This window comes from Amia ocellicauda, chromosome 21 (genome assembly GCF_036373705.1).
Source record: "Amia ocellicauda isolate fAmiCal2 chromosome 21, fAmiCal2.hap1, whole genome shotgun sequence".
Taxonomy (NCBI): Eukaryota; Metazoa; Chordata; class Actinopteri; order Amiiformes; family Amiidae; genus Amia; species Amia ocellicauda.
This window is the reverse complement of record NC_089870.1, coordinates 11,544,401-11,559,607: the sequence shown is the minus strand read 5'-3', so window position 1 is coordinate 11,559,607 and position 15,207 is coordinate 11,544,401. Positions and strand designations below refer to the sequence as shown.

The 15,207-nt window shown below is 33.4% G+C and overlaps 1 protein-coding gene across 12 annotated transcripts in view; it reads left to right on the top strand.

Annotated features, from left to right (window-relative positions):
- The window catches only part of gphna (gephyrin a), a 278,299-nt gene that overhangs the window by 206,640 nt on the left and 56,452 nt on the right, over positions 1 to 15,207 (top strand). For 5 of the 12 annotated variants that reach the window (XM_066694142.1, XM_066694139.1, XM_066694137.1 and 2 more), the window contains one exon: positions 13,397 to 13,459. The exons of the other annotated variants lie outside the window; for them this stretch is intronic. In XM_066694142.1, the coding sequence (XP_066550239.1) occupies positions 13,397 to 13,459 (63 nt within the window). The remainder of the gene's footprint in view (positions 1 to 13,396; positions 13,460 to 15,207) is intronic. 12 annotated transcript variants of the gene reach the window in all.

Here is a 15,207-nt window from a genome sequence, read left to right as displayed (position 1 = left end):
TTCCGAAATGGACAGGCAGTCAGAAATCCACAGTGAACCCATTGCATCTAGTTATTCAAGCTAAGGGTGGCGGCAGGAAAAGATCACTGCAAGGGCACAGACATAAAAATAATTTAGCAACCGCTACTAGCAAACTACAGTAGCATCTAATAATAAATAAAGCCAACACCGAGGACAGGTTTGTAGTTTTAGATTTGCAGCTTGTTTAATCCCACTTGTGATTGCCTTTTTCTGTGCTTGTATTGTTTATTCATGGTATTTTGGATGGAAATAAGTATTTGACCCCTTCGACTTAGTATTGGTGGCAAAACCCTTGTTGGCAATCACAGAGGTCAGACGTTTCTTGTAGTTGGCCACCAGGTTTGCACACATCTCAGGAGGGATTTTGTCCCACTCCTCTTTGCAGATCCTCTCCAAGTCATTAAGGTTTCGAGGCTGACGTTTGGCAACTCGAACCTTCAGCTCCCTCCACAGATTTTCTATGGGATTAAGGTCTGGAGACTGGCTAGACCACTCCAGGACCTTAATGTGCTTCTTCTTGAGCCACTCCTTTGTTGCCTTGGCTGTGTGTTTTGGGTCATTGTCATGCTGGAATACCCATCCACGACCCATTTTCAATGCCCTGGCTGAGGGAAGGAGGTTCTCACCCAAGATTTGACGGTACATGGCCCCATCCATCGTCCCTTTGATGCGGTGCAGTTGTCCTGTCCCCTTAGTAGAAAAACAGCCCCAAAGCATAATGTTTCCACCTCCATGTTTGACGGTGGGGATGGTGTTCTTGGGGTCATTCCTCCTCCTCCAAACACGGCGAGTTGAGTTGATGACAAAGAGCTTGATTTTGGTCTCATCTGACCAGAACACTTTCACCCAGTTCTCCTGTGAATCATTCAGATGTTCATTGGCGAACTTCAAACGGGCCTTTACATGTGCTTTCTTGAGCAGGGGGACCTTGCGGGTGCTGCAGGATTTCAGTCCTTCACGGCGTAGTGTGTTACCAATTGTTTTCTTGGTGACTATGGTCCCAGCTGCCTTGAGATCATTAACAAGATCCTCTCGTGTAGTTCTGGGCTGATTCCTCACCGTTCTCATGATCATTGATAGTCCATGAGGTGAGATCTTGCATGGAGCCCCAGACCGAGGGAGACTGACAGTTATTTTGTGTTTCTTCCATTTGCGAATAATCGCACCAACTGTTGTCACCTTCTCACCAAGCTGCTTGGCGATGGTCTTGTAGCCCATTCCAGCCTTGTGTAGGTCTACAATCTTGTCCCTGACATCCTTGGACAGCTCTTTGGTCTTGGTCATGGTGGAGAGTTTGGAATCTGATTGATTGATTGCTTCTGTGGACAGGTGTCTTTTATACAGGTAACGAGCTGAGATTAGGAGTACTCCCTTTAAGAGAGTGCTCCTAATCTCAGCTCGTTACCTGTATAAAAGACACCTGGGAGCCAGAAATCTTGCTAATTGATAGAGGATCAAATACTTATTTCCCTCATTAACATGCAAATCAATTTATAACTTTTTTGAAATGCGTTTTTCAGGATTTTTTTGCTGTTATTCTGTCTCTCACTTTTAAAATACACCTACCATTAAAATTATAGACTGATCATTTCTTTGTCAGTGGGCAAACGTACAAAATCAGCAGGGGATCAAATACTTTTTTCCCCCACTGTATAAATAAATAAATAAATATAATAGGAAATAAATACAAAGAGTTAATACAAGGATGAAAAGATTGTGCCAAAATTAAAAAGGAAATAAATAACAAAATCAAAAAGAATAAATAAATAGTATATAAATAAAATAAATAACAAAATAAATTAAACAATAAATATAATATGAAATAAATATATAAATATTGTATATTTATTTATTTCCTTTTTTAATTTTGGCACAATTTTTCATCCTTGTATTACCTCCTAGCGTCAATCATTCTCAGAGGGCAGGACAAGACATGGATCAATGATCTACTACTTTGCCTGGTGTTGGAGCAGAGAGCTGTCAATTCTCCCTGCAATGAGACAAGCTGCCCATCATACGCTCTGCACAGAGCATTTCAAACCCACAGTGCATTCGCGTTAGAGAGCCATAGAACATTATCTTATTTTATTCATCTATCTGAGACTACTTGTATGTGACTGAACTTTTTTAATTAAACCGGACAGTTGTTTGTGTGCACAGGCTATTTAAAGCAGATTGTACATTATACCTCCTCCAGTGGCGCAGTGGTAAAGATCAGCGCTGCAAGCCTGGTATTGTGAGTTCGATTCCAGATGTTAGGTGTATATTTATTTATTTGATATACTCAGCTCAACTCAACATGTCCATAATAAGTAATATATATGTAAGAAACCAATAAAAATACATTATTATTAATCATTCAAATACATTGAAGTACATTGATAAATATAAAACACACCCATTAGCTTTGTCAGAAGCACTGTATTTTCAAAAAATAAACATAAAACATAAAATTGAAGAGTTGTTTTAAATTAATGTTCCTCGTTCTTAGACGGTGTCTCATTACATTTCTCTTCTGTTTTTGAACTGTACACATCGTTTCGACTATTTCTGTATAATGGTGTTCATGTAGCCTGTATTATTTTGATTGAATAGCTTACTCACGTAAATTGCCAAGGGAATAGCGGTAAGGCTAAATTTAATAATAATAATAATAATAATAATAATATAGGCAGTAGTAATAGTTTTACAAACCTGCTAATTAGAAGCTTTGTAAAAACATTATTGATCACCTTGATCTTTGTTCTACTCTGATTAACTTCAGGAAATAATATATATAATGTGTATATATAACGATAGGCTACATAACAACTGTTATATTATATATATATATATATATATATATATATATATATATATAATGTGTATATATGTGTATATATATCATGTGTATATATGTGTATATATATATATATATGTGTGTGTATATATATATATGTGTATATATATATATATATGTGTGTGTATATATATATATGTGTATATATATATATATATATATATATATATATATATGTATATATATATATATATATATATATATATATATATGTGTGTATGTATATATATATATATATATATATGTGTGTATGTATATATATATATATATATATATATGTATATATATGTATATATATATATATGTATATACAGCTCTGGAAAAAAATAAGAGACCACTTAACATTGATTTCTGAACTTGGAGTGGTCTCTTATTTTTTTTCCAGAGCTTTATGTATGTTATGCTGTATATGACTGAACTACTGGAGTTAGTCTCAAATGTATTCATAAAGTAAGATAATATGTTGTATGGCTCTATAACGCAAATGCATTGTAGGTTTGAAATGCTCTGTGCAGCGAGTGTGATGGGCAGCTTCATTTTTACCCATTCTTCCTGGCAAATGTATTCAACCTCTCTAAAGTTGCCTGGGGATCACTTGTGTACAGCAGTTTTCAAGTCTTTGCACAGATTCTCAGTAGGGTTTAAGGCCTATTGTTTGACAAGGCCATTTGGAGACATTCACATTCTGCTTCTCCATTGGAAATTTGGATCGTTGTTCTGCTGCAAGGTGAATTTTCACCTCAGTTTTAAGTCTTTAATAGACTGAAGCAGGTTTTCCTCTGGTATTTACTGTACTTTGTTCCATCCATTTTTTCTTCAATCCTAATAATCCAGTCCCTGCTGAGGAGAAGCATCACCATAACGTGATGCTTCCACCAACCATATTACTTGACTGTAGGGATGGTGTTGACTGGGAGATGTTTTTGCATCTGCGCTAAACAAAACGTTTGGGATTCATACCAAAAATTTTAAGTTTGGTCTCATCTGACCACAATACCTTTTGCCACATTTATGCAGGATCACTTAGGTGTTTTGAAATGGCTTATTTTTAGTAATGGCTTCTTTCTTGCCACCCTGCCCTACAGGCTAGTTTTGCAAAGTGTTCTGGATATTATTGACTGATCTCATTGTACATTACATTTGTCAGCTGACTTGAGGTGCAAAAAGCACTGTACAGAAAATGTTCAGATTTAGAATAACTGATGAAAACATTGGGAGTCAAATTTTCGGCCAAGGTTTTGCTCAAGGCCACAGCTTTCTGGACAGAGATATGAGCTGTAACACTAAATCTCAAACATTGAATCGGTATTTGCATTAACAGGATTGTGAAATCCAAAGGTCCATTAATCTTTCCTTATAACCGCTTATTATAAAGGAACTCATATTAACACCCCCTTACTTTTTAAAATGATGTTACCACTAATAAAACAAGAGTCTATAAAAAAATGTACATTATTTTCATGCTCTAATATTTTTCAGTTGGGAATTGGGCTGTTGCTAAAATTGGCTTTGTGACGTAGTGATGAGAGGTTGCACTCCAAAGCTCAAGGGCCAGTGGTTAAGCATTATAGCTCTAATTAAAGGAGATATTTGGCATCAGCTGCATTTCCCTTATTTAGTTCAGTCTTGATTTGTCACATTTTCTATTATGCGTCCTATGCCTAGTATTATTTCTGCTGAGAGCACAGTGGAGCAATTCATTGTTCTACACATGCAAACAGGACCATGGGGAAATCGCCATTCAACTTTTTAAGAGCTTTTCTGAAAACTTTTGCAGTTTCTTTAATGTGTGTATGTGTTTGAAAAGTTTTATACTAGACAAAAAAAAATAAAAAATGATACACCTTACAGTTTTTTTTAAGTAAAACGCTGTATCAACATAAAATAATCTAAAATATTCATCAAATGGTACTTTTTGAGTAGTGGCCATACCAAACTGGTAAGCCGCCAGTGGCATGAAACGTGCATGTCATTTTCAAAAATTCAACAGATTCTTGAAAATGAGTAAAATTCAGAACTTGTGTCATGCAAGTATGGGTTTGGCAGGTTACAAATAGATGCTTCTGTTTGGATCACTTGCATATTGTAATTGAATCATCCTTCTATCTTTGTTGTGGAAACACTAATAGCACTTTCTAAATCTTGTGATTCCCTGCTATGTTAATTTCTTACTGTTATATTTAACTGTTGATTATGCCTTTTGGTTGTCTGCACTTATTAGCAGACTGTTTCTGAACAGCAGTAAAGGGGAATTTACTTATGGAATATCAGCGCTGTTACACTGAGTTAATAGTATAATTATTATATAATGATATATAAATTATAATTAATTATTGTATAAAATAATCACAAAAACAGTAATGTACTGTGAAAAATTAAATAACACAATATTGAATGCAGGGGATACAGTCCTTGTGTGTATTTTAAAATCCTTGTTCTTTGTATCAACCATACAAAAGGCATTTCATATTATATTTTGAAATGAGTATGTACATTATTAGCTGTGTGTGAAATACATAGTGACTTATATCATGAGAAGGCATGCTTTTCAAAATAATTTGTCATGTAAACACTCAATATTTAATAACATCAATACAGTATTTGCAATCACATACCTGTATAGCTTTGTGTCTTTTATTCCTCCAATTAATGATTGATATGATGTATTAAAAAAAATTAAAATTAAATATTACTTAAATATTACAATGATTTTATAAGAATTAACCTTTTCTATGTTATGTAGCCTATCGTTATATATACACATTATATATATTATTTCCTGAAGTTAAACTAAATCAGAGTAGAACAAAGATCAAGGTGATCAATAATGTTTTTACAATGCTTTTAATTAGCAGGTTTTGTAAAGTGAAGAACAGTATTGTTCTTTAGATTACATTAGATTAACACACAATCTATTTTTTAGCATTGCAGATGTTAGTATTTGTTAAATGATCTTTAGTCATAAATGGCAAAACATGCCCAGAAAACAAGCAAGAATCTAAATTTGACATAGTCAGAACAAAATGTCTTACTCATGCCTCAGAGGGAAATAAATTGTCACAAATGTTAAAACAAATGTGACCTTTTCCTGAGGAAAATCTCAGGTCACAAATATTGACCTTTTGATGTTACTTTGGATTAGATTAATGTTTTGGAGTATAATATGCATATGATTTTGTTTCACTGTGTTTTGGATGAGGCATTTTTTCACTGTTATGTTCGTGGAGTGTTATTTGTACTTAAACTGCTTTTAAACCATAATACTGCTGCATTTTGAGTAACCCCAGCTTTTAAACAGTTATTTATTTTTACCATTCAAAGTTTTTTTTTTTTTCAGATGAGTTATATGATCATCTTTCAGTGCTTTACAAAATTAAATGTTAAAAAAATAAAGAAAGGCTAACTTTCCTAAGTACTACTGTGCCACTGCTACCAAGAGTTTCCATTTTAGTTGGACAATTTAAATGTTAAAATTACTGGGTACAATATTTTAAAGCTTTTTAACCTTTTACACGTCATTTAAATATTTATTTGAGGGGGGCAATGGATAGCTGCATAAAATTCTACAATACATTAGGAGGGCGGGACACGGCAAATGTTCACTTCAGAATGACTACTTCAGAATCATTGCTTTGGGGCAAATCATCACAGTTATCAGAATTGTCAGTTTGACATCTAACAGTCAATTTGACGTACTACTTTAGTTCGGTTCAGCAGGACAATACAGTTCAATTGCAAGATTAGTAAATACAGGTGGATGCACTAGGGTATCAAACTGCTAAATGTTCTTAAATGCTTAACATCTATTTGTTTAATACTTTTCCTATATTTTGTTTGTTGTTATGTGAACAACCTCAGCGGTTTTTGCCAATGTTTCAATCAGCTGTCCTGGCAAAAATAGCACCAGAAAATATTTTTTGAAGTCAGATGTCATTTAATTTAAATTTTAAGTTATTCAAAAAAATCATATTTAATGATAGATACAAATAATTTTCCATACATACTTTTATATTTACATTAAGCTTTAAAAAAAAGATAATATCACCAGGAATTGCATCAAAAACTATGGAATGAAAATGGGATGTAGTATTTATTTTTAAAAGCTTAAATTATCTATATAATTGACATTCTATAATGATTAGTTAACTCTTTTAGTGTTTAATAATTTTGGTATTCCTTAAAAATAACATCAGTGTACGGTCACCAAGCTGATAATGCCTGTATGTGAAACATCCAACATCATGTGGGCACCACTGTAACAAACAAAGACCCACCTAATTCTCTCAATCCACTTTTATTTTATTGTTTCTTAAAATTATGATATAATATACATTATTAAATAAAAGACATTTAAGCTTCACTCAATATATTCAATCTCATCCTTTTAATGCATTTGTTTTTCCAGGTCATGTTATAGTACAACTCATTAACTTCCTTATACATTGATTTGGGTATTTCCAATGCTTAGAATATGTCAGCTGCCCTTCATATACCCTCTGCTTTTGTTCATAATACCCTTCCTTGAAAAGATAAGTCTCCGGCAAGCCAAATTAAATTTCCTTTTCGAAGCTTCTAGCATAGGTTTAATATTCAAGTCACTTCTTTCTCACAGCTTATTGCTGATCTTGATACCCAGATGTGCTACTATTTCTTTTACAGGAATGTTCCAGATTTGATTTATATCCAGCTTCTTTTTAAGGGTAAAATCTCGTGTTTATTGAGATTTAAGATTAAAACATATAACAGAGGGAACGTATCAATTATTTCTAGAGCTTTTGAGATTTCATTTTCAATTTTTTGAAATAGCGTTAACATCTGCGAATGGGATTTTTGTTTAATTTTGTTACCATAGTATCTCAATTAAAATGTTTCTGATTTATCAATAAAACAGATCTAGGTAGAAAAAAGCAAACCTTTGAGATGTCCCATTAAATAGTTTCACATAACTATTACCACCTCTGTAAAGAGTTTGTATTGCGTAGAACAAAACCAAATCACCATATTTACATAATCATAAGGTGATAAATTAAAGATAAATTAAACTATTAAACAGTTTCTCATAGAAACTCTGATGTTCATCACTACCTGAAGATGTATTGCCTTTTACACTCTTGATCGCATTTTAAATTTTCCGGTAACTAATACTAGGGGCCCAATTAAATACAAAATATTTACATGATGCTAACGTGAAAAATTGCAAAAGAGTTGCAGCTCTGAATATCGCAGTGCTATTTCTTACTGTATTAAATGTAAAATATCAGGACCTGCAAACATCCACAATAGAACTTAAACTGCTACAGTAGGGAAAATTGGTTTAGCCACATTGAAAGCAGTGGCATAGGTTGGGGTGGGGGGGTTGTTATGTTTGTGCCCCCCTAAACCCAGTCGAAGAATCTGACTTTCAACTCCCAATTTTCACTTACACTGGCAACTGTAGATCATAAAACCATAATGCATTTTAATTTCCTTTCCACCCTGGAAGAAAGGCAAGCTACACCACCATCACTAAACCTGCAGTTGTGACATGTGCCAGGTTAAACATGTAACCTTAATATTGTGCTCATGCTAAATATATAAATATTGCTTGATTGCTGCACAGGTGGAAATTAATGCATTTAAAAATAGTTTTTTAAATGTTATATTCGCATTTATAAATAATGTTCTACAGTCATGTGTAGATGTATTGAAAATCGAATCTTATATAGGGAAGTTGAAACACACGTTTGATGCCATGGTGGATAAGTCAAGATTCAGAAACTCCACTTAAAAATGTACATACAAAAAAAAGCCATTATGCACAACAAACCCTTCTATTTTGAATGAGTTGGTTGAACAAATAAATCAATATATCAATAGAAAGTACACAGCCCAATCTCTTTGTTTCCTTTGTTTTTTAAAACATTACATGATATATTCAATAAAATGTAATTTTACTTTTAGAATCAGCCATTAACTGCATTCAATTTACAAACATTTCTGTTTCGCCTAACTTGTACAATACAGCATGACAAGACACCCCCCTGCTGGCTACAGAAAGTTGTTGTTTTTCTTTCAAATGCTCATATTTCTGGATGATTTCTTGTCATTGAATGTTTAAGTTAGGATGTAATAAAATGTAAAAAAATAAAAATAAAAATGTTTTAACTGTAATTCACTGACCTGCCTTACATTTGATTACAAACTGCATCAAATTAGAAAAACATTACATTGAGTGTGGCATTACTTTAGTGCTTGTACGGTAGATTAACTGTAAAATGGAATAAGCTGAGTTTGTTCTGTTTGGCACCACAAATAATTTTAGATTTGATACCATCAAAGTTAAGCAGTACGAAATCCATTTGCATTTTTTTATTTAATCAGCCCCTAGTATGTTCTGTTGACATTGCAGGTTTAATTTCTACTTTACTCATGAATTCAATAGCAGTTAACCGCAGATAAATTCTGAACTGTACTCCCAGGGTGTTACTCCAATCTTTAGAGTTCAGTATGTCCATATTTTGTATCAACTAAGGTTTTAGGGGGCTTCCTATCAATTATTTAATCCATAACAGTATTAAAATCTCCTCCAATAATACATTAATTTTAATAATTAACTCCTATCCAAAATTAACCAAATTTGATGTTCTATTTCTTTTATAAAGGCTATCAAAACATGCTTTTCCTGAAAGAACCAAAAACATTAAACAAAATTACATTGTGACCTCTAAGGCATACGCACCATTGTAATTATACAATGTTTTAGGAAACTGAATTCATAATTATTATAATTATACATTTTATTATGTTATTATTAGTGAAGTTGAAGTACATTTGAGGTATTCTAAAAATGCATATGCGCTAGAGCAAATATTGATCAGAAATCACAGCTCCATGTTTATTTGTATGAATTGTTTGCCCTCCGGAATTTAAATTTTAGTAAAAGGATCAAATCATATTAAATCAGTTGGTGGGTTCCTCAGACGTAAACAGTGGTATTTAATATTATATTCATAGGTTTATTTTAACCCTTTAACATTTCACTCTTTTCTAAATTAGTATACAGACATATTGTAAATGTATTGTTACTTAAATGGAAATTTCTATGACTTATTGGGTATTATGAACATATATTTTAATTGTAACTTTTACTGGGTGTGTGCACAAAGGCCAGACTTCTACTCATATCTTAGATCCTTGAAAAGCTTTTAGCTTGAAACAGCACATTAACACTTCCTAGGTGTTTTTTTTTGTTTGTTTTTTTACATCCATAACAGGGGCTCCCTCCTGTGCAAGAGTACAGCTTGAACACGAGTTAGATTTTAACAACTCCCTGGGTTCCTCTGCTGTACAGCACAGAACAGATTGTAGTTGTATGTCCTGCCATTTGCATTCACAAGGGCTCCCTCCAGACAGTTAATCTATATAGAATTAAAACATGCATGATATGGAGACTACAGAGTTTTTGTTTTGTTTTGTTTTTTGCTAACATCCCAAAATATTCCATACATTGAATACAGATTTTAGAAGCTACTGGACAGGTAACAGTAGGAATGTCTGATATTGCAGATTGAAGACCAACATTCAACTGTTTGGATATTCACTGACAATAACACTTTTTAAAATAATTAATAGGCAGATGTATTTACTAAAAACTCAGGCCAAATTATCCCATTCAGTCTAAATGTATCCTTACCATATTAGCTCGATCTGTACCTCTATTATCTATTCACAAATTAGAAAACATTTAGAAAAATAATGGTCTCTGCAATATGAAGAATGTAAAATTCCATAATGAACTAACATACATTTAAAACATTAATATGAAACTGAATTATAATTACAGAGACAATGTATGGATACTTAATTTATTAAGAAAATACAATTTACTTGAGTTTGAGTTCTTCCTGACTAAATATTGATTTCAGTATCATGTTCTGTTTGTTTTGTGCCTTGTAATGTGATAGACAGGAAAGTTATATTCCCTGAATGTGGGCGGCACAAAGGTGCAGGCATGGAAGCTGGAGACATTTAATAAATAACCAGTTTGTGGAAGACTTGTTTCTGTATTACCTGGAGGAAGCTAGAACTAAAAGTAAATAGTTAAATGTTAAATCCTAAACTTTGTAGAAGTGCAGTGGGTCTAATTTAATTGACCGTAGATGACCTGTACTTTCAATTTATAACACCCACATGCTGCTCATCGGTTTTGTACATAACATGATAATTGCTCACGGGATTTCACATTTTAATTTTGATTAATTTTGGTTTGCTTGTTACAGATTATGTAAAGAATCCTACATAGATATTAGCAAAGGTATTTAATAAAGACATGACTATCATGTTTGTTTGAAGCCATATTAATATTTCTTTATAGGCAGTAATGAGAAATATTCAGTGAAAATCTATTTTATAAATCGCCAAATTTATATTTTAAAATGTTATTAAAATGATTGACTACAATATCATTTTTATTATTTTATAAATCTATTAGACCTTTATAATGTTCAAATTTTCTGATGAACTGGCCTAAAATTTGAAATGAAAAGAAAAGAAATTTTACAAAGAAAATCTGGAGAATTACTATTAAGTCATCTGCAGAAATGTTGTGGTAGAAATGTTTGGGAGACCCAATGAAACTATAAGTTTTTGTTTTCATCAATATTTAGCTCAAGGTACACATGCAATTATTTCACTGACATACTAGTTGTATTTACTTTGATGTTTCCCACTTCTGCTCCTTACTTGCAAGAAATTAATTAACCACGATTATTATGGCTAAGCATTAAACAAGAAGTGTAACAATGTGTGAAGGGGTTTGTGATCCTCTGATGCTCTTTGGTTCAGTGTAACCAACTGCCCATAAAGATTCTCCCAGACATTACAAGTTGCTGTGTATGGTTTCAGAATACCCAAGTGTTGTTGCCAAATTCTGTTGCCCATTTACTTATCTTATTTATTCACATGCAAAGTATGATTGTGTATTAAAGTGCTGATCCTTACAATCGTTTAGAGAGTAGATTCAGATTGTGATTTTTGTAAAATGCTTGTTAATGTGATTAGGGATTAATTTCAATATAGTTTTGATTTGCAGTTATTATCCTTGACCTTTTAGTACAGTAGCAACATGTATGATTTGCTAGTAGTATTCCATTTTTTTTCAACTGAACAATTGACAATGAAATAGAAAATAATCAGTTTGCGTGCGATCCTCCTGGCTAGTTATGTTACAGAATATTCCCCATAACCTAAAAGTCCAGACATTGCACTAGCACATGGCCAAGCTGCTAATGGTCTTGCAGCCTGCATGGCTCTGTCAGCAGTGTTGAGAGGCAATTGCCCTGACTGGGCCGAGGAGGGAGGTTGGGGCTTCCTTTGTTGTGCAGTTTGTTTGTGTCACTGTGCTTGGTGCTTTCTCTGTCTTTTCCCTGTCATTCTTTGCCTCCTCTCGTTTCCCGTCGTCAAATGGGTTTTTTCGGCTGGTGGTTCCATGTATTGCATGCGATTTGTCTTTGTTGAAGCCCCCAAGGGTGTTTGTGCCTTTTGTGTAAAATGTCCTCTCCATGTTTTATATTTGCTGCATTAGTAGTGCCTTCCTGTACCCACATTGTGCAGTATAGTGGCTCATTCTATATGTCAAACCTCATGCTGTTGGCACCTGTTTTTTTATGATTCGAAAGTAAACCTGAATGTAAACTGTTGTGATGAAAGAATGTTTTGTTCCTTATGATACTGTACCATGGTAATTGTTTACTTCTTTACATGGTTTTCCTCTACATTTCACATATATACTTTTCTGTGCTTTCTTATGACTTAACAATAATGCACCAGTCATGATTAATCATAGTAAATTCTTTAAAAGTGTAAAGCTATCCTTAGAAATATGTACTACAGCAAATTATGGTATTATTATAGTGTTGTAAACGTTAGGCCAGGCAAAACCATAGGAGATATAGAGAAAAGCCATTGGAATTAGGCATAGTTATCTTGCAAATGAACATTTGAGTTTAACTTGTATATGTTTTGTAATGCTTATTTCAATATCTTAAAACGTTAGGCTATGGGATTTATGATAAAAATTACAGGAGGGTAAGTACGATACAGTTGAAATTGTCATCACGAGCTGTTGTTTGTACTGTATATTTTTGTAACTTTTAATTATTTAACCAGCTATTGTTATTTGTATTATTGTTGTTGTTACTCTTTTTAAATGATTTGTTTGTTTATATATACAGGAACAATGAACATGTTAAACACATGTTCCGGACAATGAGACAAATTAGTTTGAAGCTGCTTCCTGTGTCTATATATAATGTTGGTTTACTGCAGCGTTGCATGTCTTTTTCTCTGCCCCCGCCCCCATTTAAAAAAATAATGTCAACAAATGTTTAGATGCTTTTGTGTAACTTTGACAAATTCAAAGAGGACAAAATGTTTCTATCCTCTCTGTCTTTCTCTCTTTCCTCTTTCTCTCACTCACTCACTAAGAATGACCCTCTGGTTTTTAAGTTTTCGGACTTCTCTGTTTATTACAAATCTTTTGTTTTTGTCCACAAATAGCTCCACTATAGGTTGGAAGGGCTTAAAGATGAACTCAGGACGCATAGAGGCTACGACTCGCGAGTAACTATTACAGATCAAAGGAGCTGGTCCCATTCGCAAACGCTGCTTTGCGTTATGAGTTTAAGCTCCTTGCTTATTTTTATTTCTTTATTTTTTCTCTCCTCCTTCCGTAGCGATGTCTCTCCTCTAACATTCTTTCTTTTATTAGCTGTATGGTGTGTCTGTTGGATCACTGTGTTTCTGTTTCTAGTTTCTGTTCACTAGATGCAGTATTAGCCTTGCTTTCTTGGCTATAAGACTACCATACTGTGCGTCACTAGTTTCATTTTTCCAGAGAGTGTTTACAATTTAAGTTGGTGTTTGTGGTCTTTATTATTATTATTATTATTATTACTATTATTATTAGAAGTAGTAGTAGTATTTTTGCATCTCGAAGCAGTATCTCAAGACAAAGCTGTATGCTAGTGCATATTTTCATCCCTCCTTTTAGGCCAAGGACGTTGTGAAAAGTGTGTTACGAGAGGCGAGAGTCACTTTTTGAGATGTGACTTAGGAAACATTAGACAACTATATAAGGAATATATTGCATCATTGAACATTTCCTTGATACGACAGTTTATAGCTAAAATCATCACAAAACAAAAGTCAAAAGTATGTCAAAAAAGGTTTAATTATGAAACACCAAAATGGTGACTCCTGTATGTTATGAATAATACCCTGCATTTTATGTTACCAACTTTATTAGGTTGCACTTAATTCCTCCCAGGGCAATGTGGTCATGACTTCTGTTTAATTAAACCACTTATTGATTAATAATCTCAATTAGTCTTTCTATTAGCATGCATTGATTAAATGGCAGCAGCTACATACATTTATTTAGTTCTGCATCCCTTTATTATTAATACGCTTTTCAACAAAAGAGTAAAAAAGGCACTGATTCCCAGAACAATTGGCATCTACAAAATAGGTAACAACTGACAAATATCTTTAGTCTTTAAATTACAAAATAATTAATCAGCTTTAAACCAAAATTCATTGTACTGCTGTTTGATATATGTTTGATATGGTTTGCATTAGTCAATTTCTAATTTATAGTCAATATCAAATCGTGGAATAGAACATAATGGGAGGGCTTCCACACACACCAATGTGCATTTTTAGAAAAAAACTAATTGAGATGGAATCAAGAGATTATTAATTAAGTGGTTTAATTTAGCAGAAGACATAACCACCTTGCACTGGGAGGAATAAAATGCAACCTACGAAAGATGGTAGTGTAAAACACAGGGCCCTAGTTATGAAGAATGTTTCTAAGGTTAAATTCTTTAAAAACTGTATTGTAAAACAGAAAATCTAGAATAGTATACATATTTGTAGCAGACACTTACTGGACCACCTAGAAAGCAGTCTTATAATCTCCAGCAGATTGTGTGTTTACTGAGCACAAAGAGTCTTAGACATTCACATTTAGGGACAGCTGTCCAAGCAGAGCAGAGCTGATGAAGACGAGCTAGATACAAAAAAAAATGTCATGGGCACCTTGGATATTCTAACAATAAACAATTGTTTATTTTGCCTTTTGCCCTTTACTGATATGTGCTATCTCAATCTCAAGCTACCTGGAGACTTGTTCCCTTGCAGTGAACCAATTATAGCCATCTGTGCAAAATCATGGAATCCGTAGGACTACCTCATGTGGTTTCTATTGCCTTATTGCCAGAGCTATAAGCTTAAAGAAAACACACTTGTGATCTCCTAGGTTTTACCAGGAAAATATCTCACCAATTATATCTGAAGGTCTGGGATTG